The sequence below is a fragment of the Bombus vosnesenskii genome, unplaced genomic scaffold (genome assembly GCF_011952255.1).
Source record: "Bombus vosnesenskii isolate JDL3184/JDL3185 unplaced genomic scaffold, Bvos_JDL3184-5_v1.1 scf7180000013289, whole genome shotgun sequence".
NCBI lineage: Eukaryota > Metazoa > Arthropoda > Insecta > Hymenoptera > Apidae > Bombus > Bombus vosnesenskii.
The window spans coordinates 508,307-526,628 of record NW_022882942.1 but is presented as its reverse complement, the minus strand read 5'-3'; the positions used below and the strand labels follow the sequence as shown (position 1 = coordinate 526,628).

The window sequence follows — 18,322 nt, the reverse complement described above, 5'->3', positions numbered from 1 at the left end:
ACGTTATATTATGATAGATAATTGTTAATTAAAGTTTTCGGAATACAAAGCGAAAGATCTATCGGACCATCGCATGATGCAATTGAAATAACATTTTAGAACGAAATAACTAGAAAATAAAAGGAAAATGGAAAACATCGAATTTATATTAAATACCATAGATTTACAATCCGCGGTATATACTTCGCGCTCGACATTTTTAAGCAGTTCACAGGTTTATGGGTTCCTTCCGAAAATTTTTCCGTTCAAACACAGTGAATATTCTCAAAGCTGAATCTCATCACCGGTCCGCTAAGTTAACGGTATAATTGGTATCCGTGGACAAGTGTAAGATTCGCAGCTTACACGTTAAAGTATCCTCAACAGGGTAACAACCAATCATTAAGCTAATTCTCAGTTTTGTATCCAAGTTTCGTTTCATGAATAAAACCTGGTCGTGTAAGAATTTATCTCGATTTCTGTCCCGAAAATACTGCAGAGGCTGTTTTGTACCCTGTGTGTCTTTTTTACAAGAAGTTCTTGATCCCACTTTGCGAGCTCAGGGCCGTTTTCTTCGTATCGCACGATTCTCGACCCGATCGTAATTACAGACTCGCATCGGTAAATTATGTGCAAAACTTCTGAACCAGCGGCAAGCTCTCAAAGCATCTGTAATAATTTCCACGCTTACAGGCCAACAAAATCTAGATATGGCCACGTGTAATGAGCTCACGGTTATTATCAAGTGTCACACGTCTGCAATGAAAATCATCGACACGCACGCAGTATAAAATAAACACACGAAACGACAGGAAATCCTTTCGTGCTTCGATTAAAAAAAAAAAGATCGTTAACAATAAGAAATCAGAATTGAATTTAAATATTTTTTTCTTTTTTCGAGGGTGAAGGAGGGGTAAAAATATTACAATCGATTCTCACGGAGAATTTGGAATAATTATGATGTCGTGTTTCCATAGCATGATACGTAACCTTACGGTAAGGTTACTTCTTTCGATACAAATCTTACTAAATTAGAAGCTGGGTGACTAGAGGATTGGAACGCTTAGTCAAGCGTGTGTGTCGTAGCGGTTACTAAATTTAGAAATTTCTTCCTTAACCATTGGTATTTTTAAGTCTCTATGTATGGCTTCATTGGTTACATACCAGATAAGCCTTAGCGTTTTTAGTTAGAATCGCTGTAGGATCTCAATGTTAGCTGCAATTATTGCGTTGTCTAGCATTACCGATGAACATCTGCGTTTGCGTAAGATGAACGTAACATGCGTCGATTTGCTTTCATTTATGTTAATATGCCATTCGTGGCATTCACGAATTTCACAATTTATTTCACAATTTTGTCCAAGTGCTCTTAAAGGACTGAAGAAGCTACTTCGGGCTTTTCATCCGCTGCTAGAACTGCAATATCATCGGCGAATGCAGCTGTAACGACGTTGGCCAAAGTGGATAGGTCTGTCGTATAGATTGAGTATAAGATTGATCCAAGTACACTGTCTTATAGTACTCCAGCCACAATAGGGAAAACTGCAGTTGTAGCATCTAAAAACCTAAACTTAAGTTGTCTATTGTTTAGGTAAGAATGCATGATTAGATAGATCGAAGAAGCAAAATTTTGTTGAGCTTGTATAGCGGGCCAGGGTGCCATACTTTATCAAAAGTCTGTTAACGTTCAAGAATACCGCTGAGCAATATTTTTTCTTTTACAATTCTTGGCTAATATTACGCGTAATACGGTGTATTCGTTCAGCTGTTGAATGCCGTTACCGAAATCAAAATTGATGATTTGGAAGCGTCATTGTCCAATATGGCATGCAGGCATTCGCTTAATATTTTTGCAAAGAGTCTGGATAGGCTCGATAGTAAGCTGCTTGGACTGTCTTATTTTCCTTCTTCAATATTTTCGTTAAAACGCAATAAATCAGAATGCCAGTGTTCGTGTCAGAGTCAAGTAGCTAAGAAAGTTTTAGATCATCGAGACAATGCAACGTATACGTTAATAGTAGCGAATGTATCGACTTATTAATAGTTTGCATAATGCGAAAGTTAACAGGAATCGGCACTACGTCGGGATCAATTGAAACGTTTAAATTAAAGAAAAAGATATATTTGCCAAATTCGCAACATTTTTAATATTACAATAAGGTACTATACGTAAAGCGTTAAAATATATATTCTAATTGTAAGTAAACTACAGAGATCCGTAAGTGCATAAGCAAAACGTCGACAGTCAGTCCATTAAGAAAAAGATTGCGCTAGAAAGATTAGTCAGATAGCAAATATAATTGTTCTAAAAGCTTTTGTCTTTTAAGTACATTTCTGTGTTTTGCTTAAGATATATCAGCGAATTGTTTTTAAGACGTAGCAAAAGTGTAGTTTAAAAAAATATCAGAATAAAAGAAATCTAGTTATTTCTAGGTATTTCTAGTTTTAACCGGAGAAGACAAGTTAAATCAAATTGCCAGTGTGTTGGTCTTAATCATTTTTTACTTAGCAATTCCTCGCTCTTTAACGTCTCCTTTCATTTATATTAACAATAAATAATATCGTATTTATATATACAAAACTTAACTGATTCCTCTTCGTGAACTTTTAACTTAGTCATTGTAAAAGCTCACCTTCTACAAAAACGATCTGTTTTTACATAATAGCAACTTTTGCCTTCTTCATAGCGTGTGACATACTAACATACAACTGTAACATCTGCGTGCACGTTCTTTCAATAGAAAAGGTTAGCCTTTGAAAGAAATGAAACGATATGCATGGCTTACATAGATTACCAGAAATACATACATTCTCGGAAACTTGTAAACTTCAACCATAATGTTTATTAAAGTAACTTTACGATAACAACCTTCAAAACATATTTCGTATTTGTTCAAATAAATATTCCATTATTAAGCGCCCAATGACTTATAGTCAGTAGTGTATATCGATGCTTACAATTAACGTCAATGAGAGTGATCTTAAGCAGACACGAAGCATTATCGTTGATGCGGTTGTTCACGCTCAAGAAACGCCATCAGTCATGATCGTCTGCAAAACGAGTCTTTGCCGTAACGACGTATTATTAATTATTTTTATCCCTGTGTTAATATCAATAGAGGTCTATACATGTGGTTACATTCGTATGCATTGTATTGTATATGATACTAGTCGTGGATGTTTAATTAATCGTTCTGTAATTTAATTAACTAACTGCAATCATCATCATTATCACCTTTTTCTTATCCTGCATAAATGAATGTCACGTTTGTTTTGTTCTTATGGTTTTGAAGCGACATCCTTTCAATGGATAACCGAAAGGAGTATTTAAACAATCGAGTCACAAATACTCATAGTGATATAATCTGATAATGATGCACAGGTAGGTGAGTAGGAAATAAGATGTACAAAAAATATATATTATCTCTAGCAAAAAAGAAAGGATAAATATAGAATAAATGTATATATCGAAAGAAGAAAATAGGAAAATGGAGATTAGACTGAAGTAAAGAAAAGTGGAAATATCTTCTTTTGCAGTTTCAGAATGTAATAAAAAAATATATGGTGCAATGATATTTTATTTAAAATATTTGTGCGTTAAACTATTAGAATGAGTTCATGGTGACTAATTCGTGTAATAACAGATTGGTTAAAATTCAGCTAGTATATATTATAGGTATATTTTATGAGCGTTTTTATTATTACCCCTTGTTTAACATTTAATTCTCTATAACTAAATGTACGTGAAATATGATAAATCAAGTTTATAATATATCTATGATATAGTATACTTAAGATCTCTATCACTGCATGCAACTTGCGAATACGGATACATCGAGCTACTACAAATTAAAAACAAATGGACACAAGAAGGCTAAAAGTAGAAACTTGACTCACTGGATTCTCGCAATATAATTATCATGGAGATTCAAGTGCAATAAATTTTACAGCATGCGCCTCGTATATTTGTTAAGAGTGCAGAACAATGCAGGCGCGTACGAAGTAATTGAAAAGAGAGGGAGAGAATTTCAGGGCTATGTATAGAAGGTTATATGTGTATATGTACGTTCCTTAAAGATCAACACGCAAGGGATCACCGAGGCCTGACTCCTCTACAATGTAACTAAGTCACGAATGGCAATCTTAATTAATCGTACTTCTTCGCTTGGTTTTTTTAATTCGCGATTACCATAGTCAGTAGCGAACTTGCCAATTGCACACATAATGAAAAAATAAGCAAATGCAAAGGAAACATTTGTCTTACTGACACGTGATTATATATATATATATCGATATAAGAATACAGAAAGAGTCGGTACAGAGAGATAGATGTAAAATTGTTGCAAAAACAATGAGAAGAAACGAGATCCTATACTTCAAATGAACGATAATGTAGAAGGAGTGAATAATTGCAAAGTAATTCGAATGAATAAATTGATCATTTGAATAAATAACTTGATCATTCAATAAGGTACGAGAAGCTTCTCACACTTTCATCTTTCATTTATTTTGTAAAGTAAGTAAATTAATAGTTTGTGTTGAATTACAATCTGAGCTAGTGTAAACAATTTTGCTACACAATGTGAATTTTGTGACTGTCTCTTACGTTTTTATAAATACTTTATCTATTTGAAACAATTTTTTTATGAACAGCTGGAGATATTGGTAACAGCAAAAAGCTATATATATATATATATATAGACTTAAGCTTAAGAAAGTCATCGATATCGAACAAACAATTCTTATGTTTGTTATAAATAATTTCAATTTGTTCCATTTCGCGGAACACGGGAGAGGACGCATTAAAATTTGTTTACCTCAAATAATACATTTTTCGTTGATGTTTAAAAACACTATAATGTTAAAAATCAAGTCAATACGTAGACCGTATTATTTATATCGACGAACGTATTGAAAGACACGCTCTAGACATTCGATTTTCTTCTGAAGAGCGTAAAATTGAACAGAGCTGATGCTGTATCATTTTGAACATAGAAGAAACTGCATGTATATTGCTCACATACCACAAGTATCGAGGATTTTGTTCTGGTCTTTCAGAGGCTTATTAAACGCTACCTGACCTTATTTTATTCCCTTAACATATTACGTCGATTGAAATAGGATTTCTAATGGGTGAACGCGTCGATGCATGAAGCGGAGCATTACCTGGTTTTTGTGTAAATTAAGTAAATTAAATTAAAGATGTAATTAAATCAATTACATAAAATAATATATGCAAGCACCGGATTAATATTCACGCTGTTGTGGAACAATAATTGGTGCTTCGCAATCTTCGATGAATATATAATAAAAGAAATAAAATACGAGGAATGCATCAGAATTGATTAATACAAACATAAGAATATAAGAGATAATCTATTAAGGAATAAATGAAACATTATCATGTTACACTACTCGATCGCGGCGAGCCGTCGAGTTTCGCGGTGAATCAGGCGAACCTCACCTCGATAGTAGGGATGACGACCGTGTAATTACGAAGAGGAACTCTTTGTGCAATTATCGAACATTTCCTGTATTATTGCAAGACAACGATTGAATAAATATGATGGGAGTAATGATTAGCCTGTAGATGTTTATGCACTTATGAGAAATTTGAATGTGCAGGAATATACAAGAATATATAAAATATTAAAGGTGAAATAGTCTAAAGGAAACAATAAAAAATTGATACATTTTTCCAGATATTCGAAAAACAAAAATATGGGTATGACTGTTTTAAACAATTTTTTATAGTTTCAATTTCCTTTTAATATTTAACGTAACGTATAACGTACCAATCACAGGAGGTAATTGCGTTAACCTTCCTTTTTGAAAAAGCAACATTTGATTTCCGTATTTCTTTTTTTCTTCGAAATAACGAAGACATTAACCAATAAATTTACATGACAGCCAACAAGAAAATGCTTCCAATCTTACGATCTATCTTGCCACTTCAAATACGTGCTTAGTTTGCATGAAATATGTACAATTGAGATCGAATCGTTCTTTTCAATTGACCAACGAATAGGAAAATAGCAACCTGCCATATTCATGTTACGCCCTCTTGATTTGAACGTGAATCTATAAATTTGTCTTGTGACTTAATCTCGAAGCTAGCTATGCACGACCCACGCGACAGACATATTTCGCGTATAGAAAATTAACTCGAACGTTCCATTCTTAACTCTTAACTATTTCCGTTCCACGGAAATCATAAATCTACTAGCAATATACGCTTAAGTGACTGTATGCAACATCATAATACAAAATAACGTCCATTACGTTTAACGTATATACGTGTTATATGTAACAGTGTGGACAGTCACAATCCAAAATTTTTACTCATTTTCGCGGATATTTATAAAGATGTGTTATGATAATTACATAATTTAAAAGAACTAGTTCTATATCTTACTTCACTTCTACTATAAAAGTTAAGTAAGTTGACGTTATCTTAACTCAATATTTCATTTAGAATATTTTTTCGTTCAATTCATATTGTCTAGTTCTATATAAATAATCCTACAGTTTTATGGAAGACAAAGAAATTGAGATATCGTAGTACCGTGATAAGCAATACATTTTTATTCAAAGCAAGGCCTAAATTAATTACGTCTCCTAATAGCTCACTCTAATAGCCCTTTTTCGAGTCCACTGTCGACGAAGCGTCGCTTCATGGACGCGTATTAGAAGCTTCTCTATGCTTCTATGCAGCGACCATTGTACATCTATCCACGAAACAGCAGCGAACTGTTTTCGTCGCTACGCGTTTTCGTCGTGACCACTGGCGCTAACATTGTCAGTTGCGAGGTGTACGTTGGAGCTATAAACGAATCTCTTGATATAGAACGAAAGCGTCTTCCTTGTGGCTTGACGTTTCAATAATGAGATAAAATATATCTTACTGCACGCTTCGTACTCTGAACACTGACACAGACATATAGTCGCGTCTAGTAGACTAACGCTTCATGGACGATGAGCCTTAGATTTATGCAAATCTGACGCATTATTTCTGTGTTTGATCCTTGATGAGCAGCGTTTAAATCTATCGAAACTATCTCCATCGACTATTGAAATCGCTGGAAAAGATAATAAACGATAGCACATCACCAGCAATTTTCCTTTAATGTGAATATGATTTAATGTGAATTTAATTTTAACGCATAACTTATTCGCAAAAAAAAGCGAGGGCAATTATTTCTTTGGCATTGAAAGATTCATCCTTGAAAAGGTTAAAAATGAGGACTGTAACACCTGGAATTACCTTATCCTTTTATTTCTTGGAACAGAAATTATTCGTGCCGCTTGAACGACGTTGGTTTCTTTGGAACGGGCGAATGTCGAATTCGATATCCAACCTGTCGCATTCTCTCGTCAGTACGAGAAACAGAACGGAGCAATGAACAAAACGACATTTCCGCCGGCGCAGCGTGACGACAAGCGTCATTCTACTCTTCTCTTTAAAGGCATTAGTCGCGGTAATGCCTCGGGATAATTAAGGTATAACTTGTGTACACCGACGTTACACGCCCATATTTATTTGCTCGAGACTGACCGCAAACGGCGTTCTTGCGCCAGCAACAACACTTTTCTTTTTACCGGGCGTCATTAATCTCTGCCTCAAGTGGCTAGGTGTAAAGGTTCGCCATTCAGTTGGCGCGTCCTGCACTGCACACAAGTCATGTATTTCACGCACACGAGTATTCAACTAACGTCTCGCGATTTCGTAGATAACAATATACTGGACGAATAGTGAAGAATATGTGATATCGAAAGATATCGATATGTTTTTTTTAGTTGATAGAAAGTGAAGATTTAAACGGAGATAATCGAGTCGATAAGAATGCTTGTGCGTACAGATTGCACGCTTCAGATATGTGAATTCAGTGTTGATGTTGAATTCATGGAGTTACGTAAAATGGAGACAGCTTCGTCGATTCTTTCGATACGAAGAGTGTATTGTTGTATGCGATTAGGTCGTGCAAAGATATTTACTATACGTAAACACGAAATTATTTATAAAATAACTTGATATAATCCAACGCTATTACACATAAAGTGATACACAGATGTGAAAATCTCTGCTAATTGCTAATCGTAAGTGTCTTTGTCTGACCATCTGTTTAACACGTTTAAGCGACTAAACTATAAAGCAATCAAAGCAACTCAACAGCACAATCGCATATCTAATTGCGGTCGACAAACTAATTTCGGTGCGAATGAACGAACCCACAGAATTGAAAACAACGAAACGTTTCGAGAGTGAATCGAACAGCATATTTAGCAACAGTTTAACCACTTGCAGCAACTTATAACTGTAAATCGTCTACCTGTTTTCCAACAAACTGGCAGGAATGCGACTTTCTACGTAGACTTAAAAGTATCCAACTCGACTTTCAGTTCCGCGCGAACGTACATATATATATCTAGCTTGGAACGGTGTTGGCATGCATGAAACACGACGTCTTCACCACAATTGCTGTTCCCTCGTACCGCAATTCGAGCTAATAGCGTACTACGCGTACAATCTATTTCCAGCTACCATAAGGCGCAGTCTATTTTTCTTACCGATAAGCTGAACGCGTTGCATGCAACTTTTATTTGTAACTTTTCCTTTTTACCGGTTCTGTAGTGTCACGGGGGACAAATACGTGAAATCTACAACACGCTTCAAATGAAATAATTAATGGCACTCGGGTATATGATAGTAACATAGTGGTAAACTGGTGAGATTCTTACCGGCTATTTATCAGTCCCATATTATGTCTGCGTTAAATCATTCGAGTACGACTTGTTTCATTATTGAATGTAATTGATAGCTTAGATAGTCTTTCCTCGCGCATATCGATTCCGATAATTGAGAGTAAGCTATTAGTCGTTGCTACGTATTGAGTCTCAGAGACGCTTGATACGGTTCACCGTCTTAATTATTAAAGATTGTCATCTTTAAATAGTAAATTGTGTACAGAGATAGAATTATAGAAATATTTGAAATATTACGAATCGAATGATCGCGAATGCTTGCTTCGACAACGAGTAATAAATTTTCGCTTGCAATCTTGGAAAAATTGTTCCTGTCTTTTCTCCAACCACTAAAAATTTTCATCCACTGTCAAAGTCTTAATATTGTCTTGTTTTACTATATACCTTCCTATTACCTATGTTACACAAGTCATTCACGAAAGTCTTCTGGATCTGTACTTATATACGGAATACTGTACATAGAAAAATTAAGAATGCGCATCCTTTAAAAAAACAAAGAAAATAGCAAAGGTATAGAAAAAGAAAAAGACAAGCGCGATTGATAAAGAAATATCCAACGAACGAGACAACGGATCGATATAAAAGCTACCATAAAAAATTTAAAGAATTTAGAAAATAAATCAGCACGAGAGCTGTTAAGTTACTGAATCCATTAAACATCAACCAGTGAAACAATGTACAAATGTTGTACGAGCGCAACAATATGGCTAAGGGTGAATAAAGTAGGATACGTTAATGTTTTGTCAAAACGCAAAAAATAAATATATTGGAATAATAGCCCGTTAAAAGAATTAGAAGAATAGTCCATTACACAAAGCAAAGCGAGAAAAACGATTTCTATAATGCAAAAAGAGTAATTTTTTATCATATTTATATAAAGAAGTTCTATTTCTTCAAATTCCATAATATGTATGTATTATAGGATCTAAAATCAAGACAATGTTGGAGAAATTCTAGAAATTCCTTTTCATAATTGCAATGTGAATTCGATAGAATTCAATTACGTACACTAATTGAAAAGAAATTACACAGATAACGTTGCGTTCGCACATCTTTGGCTCTTAATGAGTGAAAATACCCTAAATTACATAATTTGCAATTTTATGTAATTTCTTCTCTAAGAGCCTATGTAAGCGATAGAAGCAGCTATAAATACCATTTTAAAAAATCACCTTCCATGTCTTAAAATGTTGCTGTGGTTCCACGTTCCGACCGCAGCAGACAAAGTCTTAAGAAAAATCCAAATAAAAATTGGATTAAAATTACAGAATTAAAATTAATCATTCCCAATTTCTGCTTGAGTTTACAACATGCTTTTTGAGTGGTAATTTATCACACTAAATGTGCAGCGTGAACCTAATTCGTTGAGCCCAACAAAAAAGCTCATCAGGGTAACGAAGCCATCTCACGTCACTCATCAAGACACCTTAATAAACAATGAAGTGGCAATTTGGCCAGTCTATTTGCAGCTTATTTGGAGGAGCTTGTGTACAAGACAGAGGCACGATGATCAACGATGATACGTGCCCCAGGCCAGCACAGGTTTCTGATGGCAATATTATGACTTACGAGCTACAGACCGCACGCTTAAGCGATTTATAATGATTGGCTCGAGCAAACAGTAGTCAAGTAAGTAAACTACTTAATAAATTATGCCTCAACCTTTTTCACGCCTGTTTGATCGCCCCATCTTTATAATTTTTTACTCTTGTCAAACAGAGGAAGATAGAGGGTGAACGCACCCGACCGATTATTATGTCGCATTTCATGGTATTCTACCCCGTGTTATCTGAAAAATGCTCATCCATCCGGCTAATGTGTCCAAGTTTCCTCGCGAATTGAATTAACACGTATCTTAATAGAAGCGATTTGATTTTTGGATATATTTAATTAGCAACCCCTTGTCAGGGTAACTCATTCAGCAAATATATCACGAGACACTTTTGGAGAAATATTCTTTTGATAGAACGATGTTTGTAAATTATTACGTATTATAATGTATGTATATATTTCATCTATATCGTTAGCTTAATTATACGTAGATATATCTATCCCAATTAGTGAATCAGAATAAATTAAATTATAAGTTACAGAATGTGAAGCTAATATATATTATTCGTAATATGATGAAAAATATTTTGATTTCAAAAGACGCTCTTGTATAAGATTTTTCGAAATATTAAAGATCGAACATTTTATTACTAGCTACAGCCAGTACGTAGCTATTTCTTTTTTACGTCAAGTATTTTGAGCTTTGTTTCAGCAATTAAAAATCATTTTCACGTAAAATATTTAAATTCAAAGCTGTGGTAACGAGATTAATTTACGTCTCCCTTTCATATTGTATAATACGTCATCGTCAGCTCTTATAATTATATTACTTAATCAATCATAGGTACAAATTACAAAATAATATATAAAATCCTACCTTGATAACCGTCGGAAATTCCATTTGACTGAGTCGGGAATTTCTCAAGCTCAAATCTTCGCGTGTAAAATATTGTATTTCAATGACACACTGATTTATACGATGATTCATAAAATACCGACGAACACAGAAAATATCAATTGCGAAATGATGACACCGAAAATTTTAACCTCTCGTATAGCAGATAATCTTAAAATTGATCTGGAAATTTAATAACACGTTGTATGCACGTACTCGTAAAAGTAGATCAAGTATTTGTAATAACATATGCCTTTTAAACTGTATTCTGCCTATAATTATAACATAATTTACATGTTGCAGTCATAAGGTGATTCCAGAAGAGATGTTTTTTGAAAGGTAATATCTAAACCAAATTCAATCGCCCATAAAAAACGGTAATATTCCATGAGACAATAATGTAACTTTTTTATTTCTGATATTTTTGATATTTTTTAAATTATACTTTTCCTAACGTATTTGCGAAAGTTTTCTGATTAAAATGACATCAAATACATGTGTGTATATATATAAAAATTGCAAATGTAACCTCGATCAAAAATTGACGCTATTCAATCAGAAATAATACATTTTAAATTGATTTGGATATGAATTAATTATTAAACATCTTCGATCTACTCATTTCTACGAATGTCATACATACCTCTAAATTCTTCGAATTCCATTTCAAATTATCTTATGTGGCTTATTCGCGGATGTGTATAGTGTACATATTTCGACATACATCTTCTTGGTGATATTAAACCAAATCTTCCTATGTAGACCAAATCATAACGAATCTTGGGGTGTTGAACCAAATATAGAAATCATCGAAGGACCGTTTTTGGCCATAAAGGATCTTCGAAAACGATGATTTCGTAACCCAACCAGCGAGACGCGTACGTGGAAAATTTTCTTAGTGACAAGTGGAGAACCGCGAACGTAACGAAATTAGCAGCAAGAGATTGGCAGCGTAAATACGTTATGCGATGCTAAATCGGATTATTCACCCTATCCTGTCCGAAAATGTTTCTTTATTGTAACAATTTGAAAGGTTCGTATCCCCGATTCTGAATTATTTTTCGGGGAACTCAGCATGCCATAATTTTGTACAATAATAACAAAAAATTTGGAAATCAATGTAACGATGAAATCAATTCTGAACGATGATATCACGATGTAGCACCGCGATAGCGAAGGAAGTTTAACGCTTTAAATGTTGCCAATTTCATCATCCTGCAACTTCCACGTGCGAGAAAAGAAAACTGTCTTCCAATCGTTGAATCACAGTTAAATTTATCTTTGTCGCTTCTCCAATGAAAACTTCAAGACGGCAGAAGGTTTGTTTCCACGCGGCGAAATTGGGAAAAGAATCTTCTATCGATATCGCTTTTAAGAAAACTTTACGAAATTCAAATAACCATACAAGAAAAGCCTGTGAAATGTTTCTGCTGCCATAACGCGTTCAAGTAGGCCATAAATTTACGATAAGCAAAAAGAATTTGTAGATTTTCGGATAGAAGACTATGGAAGCTAGAGAGAAGAAGATGAAATCGTTACTTTCCATCGTTGAATGTTAAATAAAGATAAAGTTGTATTATAATAGTAAATTCTTTTCTGTACATTCGATAATATACTTGTATGATTTATTGAAAATGCCATGATTTTAACGCGTCTATAACAGGAACACGAAGGCAAGTTCAGAACAAAGTATACTTTACCATCGACCATGCGCCTCACGACTTCCTCGGGATTAGCTCCTGCGTATTTTAAATTGATGTACATCAACAATATCGCTTCCCAAGGATATTGGAAGAGTTCTACGAGCTTGGTACTATGTTCCAGCAGGATTTCCACGCTTTCACCTGCGACACAATCCAAACATCATACATTGTTAAAACGAATTCAATTTTTTATTCTATAAGTTTGAACATTGAAAAGATTAAGAAATATTGTATTATGTAAAAATATTGTATTGTACAAAATTATGTCATATACCTGTAATATATTACGAACATATTATATACGACCATATTCATAATAATAAACATTGTATCGCTACTTGGCATTGATAGGTGATGGCACGAGTTAAAAATTTCAAGCTGCAAAGGTGAGGCTCTTTAAAATTTACAAAGAAATTTAACGACGTTAGAAGGCTGACTTCACGCGAGATATGTCACTGCGTGTTTGCGAAAGCAATACGATTTTCCACTTATAGCGTCACAAAACAACTGAAAATGAGCCAGTATCGTAAAAATAAGGCCAAGGTAATAGCGGCGTAAGTGCATCATAATTTTGTCCTCTGATGCAAAACTAATGAAATTATAAATAGATCTATTATTCAATAAAAGCAAATTTGAAATTCTTTTAGCTATAACCACCAGCAATACCAAGCAACGATGTCTTAGTACATTATTGTAAATACATTTTATTTAATCCATTCGTCAATCGATAAGAGTCAACAAAGAATTAGCTTAATGTGAATTCCTGTAGGTGCGAGAAGAAATTTAAAAAAAAGAAAGAAAAATAGTGACACGTAATAAAGATATGAAATACGAAGGTTAAGAATACGTAATCCTTATTTTGGAAGGATTCCAAACGCAAACTGTAGCATAAACATTCTTGCACAATCTGCGACACGCGTGATTAATTTTTAACGCACACGTATAAATTCATTTTGCTATTTATACGAATTTCGGATTAGCAATAAACGTATCGATGTAAACGCATCGTTGCACGTTTGACAACGCTCGCAATTTATTTATTATCGGATTAATAACTTGGTAGATTTTTCAGAAAAGAACACACATATTCTTTATGCAAGATCTTACGACCTTCTACGTTTTTCGGAGCAAATATCAACAAGTTAATAAGATAATACTGAAATAAGTCCATAGATAATTCTGCTTGAAATGTAGACAAACCGGTACGGTACGAATGTAAAGTATCTATAATGTTTTTCATATTTTGAAACATTTCCATAAAATGCACGTGTATGCGTGATACATATAATTTAATTATTAGCTATGGTTGATCAGATTCGATAGAATCTGCGAACTGACATGATTTTATTTTCATGATATACATATTTCTCCATCACTGATCGAGTCATTATTCACAGTACATATAATATACATACATGCACACGAATGCATATCTATGTCATCTCACGTGGTCTTCGGTTCACGCCGGCCGGAAGCCGCCGAAAAGCGTGAGCCGGGCGTGCGCGTACGTAACTGGCAAGAAGACGCGTGTCGAAGTAAGTAAATATCGATTTTAAACAACGAACAACGGCCTCGTTTCTCCCGTTGATGTTACAGTGTATAACAGCGTTGCGCGCAAGGGGTGGGAAAATAGCGATTCGGTAGAGGGGCGGTTAGTTCCTGCAAGAGAAATGGAACCGTGGTGTATAACGTTGGCGAACATGTACAAGGACAATAATTCTCCAGCCGTTATGACATGATATATTAGATATTAAGGCAGCCAATAGTAGCGCGTCCGCACGCCACAGCTCCGCCTATATAAGAGGCCTTCTGGATCGTTTTTAAAAGGCGGAAATGGTTCTCCCCTCCTGCCGCTATAGCTCTGCGCTGTACACTCTCTTTTGCCTCGTTCCGTTGCTGTCTCCCCTTCTACTACACTGTCTGTCGCTTTTTCCAAGCAAACCCGAGTCTCCCTCTCCCGTATTGCCATCCCCCGGCGTTCTATCGGATAGACACCACGACGCGGACCACAGGTGCCGCGCCACCCGGACGCCAGGCGTTGGTTCCCTCCTTTTCTGTGCACAGGTGAACCCGGCCAACCAGGTGCTGCAGCTTCGTACCCGCGGCGTATGCGTGCTCACTCTCTTTGGAAGAGGTATGCTGCCTTCGTTAGAGAGCGAGACACGAGTGGAGAACGCGAACGCAAACGCGGGCGAGCGAGAGAGAATGAAATTCTGCAAGAGAAGAGACACCGAGAGTAAGAGGGGAAAAAGAGTGAGAAACAAGTAGAGGGGTTGCCCTCTGACCGGAGAGGAACTCCGACTATAGTCGTTAGTTTTCACGTCGGTGCTTCTTGTTTTCTGGCGAGTCGACGATGAGTCCCGCGTTTCAGTCATTCTTGTCCCTCTTCGAGAAATCATCGGGGAAACTCCCCCTCCCCTTTCTAGCTATTTGCTCGAACGAGTTCATCGAAAATAGTTAAAAAGCACAATTACCGTTTGACGAGTCGAGTTTGGCAATGAACGTCAGAAACTCTGTATTTACATTTTGTAAATGCAAAAGGCTTTCCCTGTCGCAATGTAATATTGCAAAATAATGGCGTGGCATCGAGACGTACACGACGACGTGTACATGAAACAGCTAAAGAGAATATCAGATTTAATACTTGATTGTTTGCTATCACAAGACGGTTTATATTTAAATTACTTGCGATCGAAACACGTATAAGCGAGGCGTATGCAAATAAGGCGAAAGCATTCCATCGATTGATCCATGATATGTAAATCGATAATATAAGAGGAAGTAAAAGCCGTCTGAGAAAGCACGCTGTTCAATAATACCTAATATAGTAGGGCAAATAATGCATATTTCGTGGTTTAAAGTATAGCGATAATCAACGATAGTCTTCGATACTGAAATCCAGCGAGATTAATTATATTTTGACGTGCAAACAAGTGAAGATAAATATGTAACTGTGTGTCAGTATGTCTGGTTAACTTCGGTAAACCGAACCGTTCTTTTTGAGAAATTACTATAATCGTGTACTGAATTCGATGTTACTATCATTCATACTGATTCCAATTTACTACGCAAATTAACTGTCTTTTGTTCGTCACCAATTTTCCTGGATCGTTAAAACTGTAAGTGTTCAAAGGACACGACAATTACTGGCTGAAAGTGCAGGTTTGTTTAATCTCCATTGGTAATAAGATCTGCAAAATTGATCGACTCCAAATTTGATGTGCGTCCGCAGTGAATGTCACTCTTTACTCTTCTTTTTTATTATTTCCTTAGTCCATGGAGGATTAACGACTGAAAGATGAAAATTATAGAAAACATAAAAAAATCGATAGATCAATTTTGAAATGTTATCACCTCTTAATTCTTCTTGCGAATTTCATCATTATATTCTCATCTTAAATTAATAAAATTACATATAACAACATAATTATCGTTTATTAAGAAAGAAATTTAAGTTTATGGCAAAGAAATCTACGATTATAAAATTCTCCAAAATCCAACATGAATTGGAGCATTGAACATGCGTAGAAAATCTATCGGTGTAGGTACTACTATTTTAACAATTATTATTTTTATTCATATTTTCACACATCACACGTTATCACAATTTTAATCCATAAACAAACTAGATCGTTGACAAGTAAAATTCTTCGAAAGGATTTTTACTTTTATCAAAAGATTTCAAACACTTGCTTCTTCCAGTTTTTCTAAAGTGTTCTTAGAAGAAACTTAAATTTTCACATGCGTATAAACGATCTAACTCGCGAATGGAGTACGAGAAAACGTGTGTATATGTATCTACGGATAGTTAACCCTCTCAACGGATAAAATATTCGCACATGGCATTTACTGTATTTACTAAAGTAGTATCGTAACTTTAAACCGTCATCAATCATAAAATATCAGAAACGACTGACAACGCATAATTTTGCTTCATATTCGTGCACCAATGAGTCGCACAAAAAAAAAAAAAGAAACACATGCCAGCATACGAATACACACAGTGCTCGTATAACAGTGGTGAAAGGCTCCAAGTTACTTAATCCGCTCAATCATCGTAAACAATTATTCCTGATCGAATGATAAATAAATAGTTTCGTGGGCAAGAACCGACGAGTGGAACTGTAACAAGTCTTTGTCGATAAAATCGGTACCAAGAACTCAAAGAGTAAACACACTCCAACGCGTGGGGACAGAAGAAGTTTATAAGATTGCATCCTGTCAATCGCCATACTGTTTAATTTTGCTCCGATTACTTCACGACGTCGCGTTCCCACGACCCTTAGAAAAAAACTTGTATATTCAATTCTTCAAGTAAGCTAATCTTATTCCTTCCTGTTTAAATTTTTCACATTCTCATCAAATCTCCATATACGTATCCGGAAAACCTCTGATTGAAGCAGAACTATTTACATTTTCGACGCTAATCCATCATCCTCACCCTTTTCCATACCCAGTGCAAGGCAATTTTCCCACATATAAATTTGAAATATAGGATTCAAAAATAAGATACGGAACTTTAAAAAAAGTCAGACTATCCTCGAAACTGTGAGCGACTTTCGTATCATTTCTCAGTAAAAATTTGTAAGATAACAATTGACTAAATTCAACATATACATATTATAACTTGAATGTACGTATCTACGTATATACATGCAATTAATTTATATAGAGATCCTTAAACCAAGAGGAATGATTCTGACTTTCAAAACAGATAATTTAATGACTAACGTTTATAACGGCTCGTAAGATCGCGCTACTTTACATCTGAACAAGAAGCAAAGTACAAGTAAAATATGAAACCTAAATAAAAAAAATTATAACATTTGCTGCGATTTTGATACGCTGACTTTGATACCAAACAAAACATTCGATAGTTGTCTTTCCTGACGTATTTAGTATTTACTGTAATAAAATTATTTTACAATTCCGTTTAAAAATACTACGAGGCTACAAGATAAATTAATTCAGTAACTTTTTTACTTTAACGACTTCTGTCAATTTTACATAAATGAATATAAATAACAGATTATAAGTATACTCCTTCTTTTGACCTTGTATATGTATAATAAGGAAACTTAGAAGCTGACAGCATCTCATAAACGTGATAGTGATATCTACTTTATGGTATCGCTGGGAAAGATTGTAATACCACGGAAATATAATAGTCTACAAGTTTATTCAAGAATTTAGTGTTTTGGTTTATATCCAAAGTGTCTGCAATAAAAAAACATCGGACAAATGCATTGTTATCAGAAGGAAATAAACGGCAGTTTAATGAGAAATATTTATCAATATTGCGTGCTATCATTAGAATTGTCCTAAAATTGGTATATATTATTACAATAATTAAAAGCAAACTGATTGCTTTGTCATTTCGCTCGCAGTTTCTTTCGCTTCGCTCTTCTTTATCTCAGTCAACTTTAACGAA

At 34.9% G+C, this 18,322-nt stretch overlaps 1 protein-coding gene across 5 annotated transcripts in view; it reads right to left on the bottom strand.

The window, feature by feature from the left end:
• Positions 1–18,322, bottom strand: part of LOC117232638 (doublesex- and mab-3-related transcription factor A2) — a 94,155-nt gene that overhangs the window by 43,196 nt on the left and 32,637 nt on the right. For 4 of the 5 annotated variants that reach the window (XM_033492147.1, XM_033492146.1, XM_033492145.1 and 1 more), the window contains one exon: positions 12,889–13,032. In XM_033492147.1, coding sequence (XP_033348038.1) covers positions 12,889–13,032 — 144 coding nt within the window. Of the gene's footprint in view, positions 1–11,831; positions 12,701–12,888; positions 13,033–18,322 lie in introns of all 5 variants that reach the window. The other variant, XR_004493155.1, reaches the window with a different exon arrangement.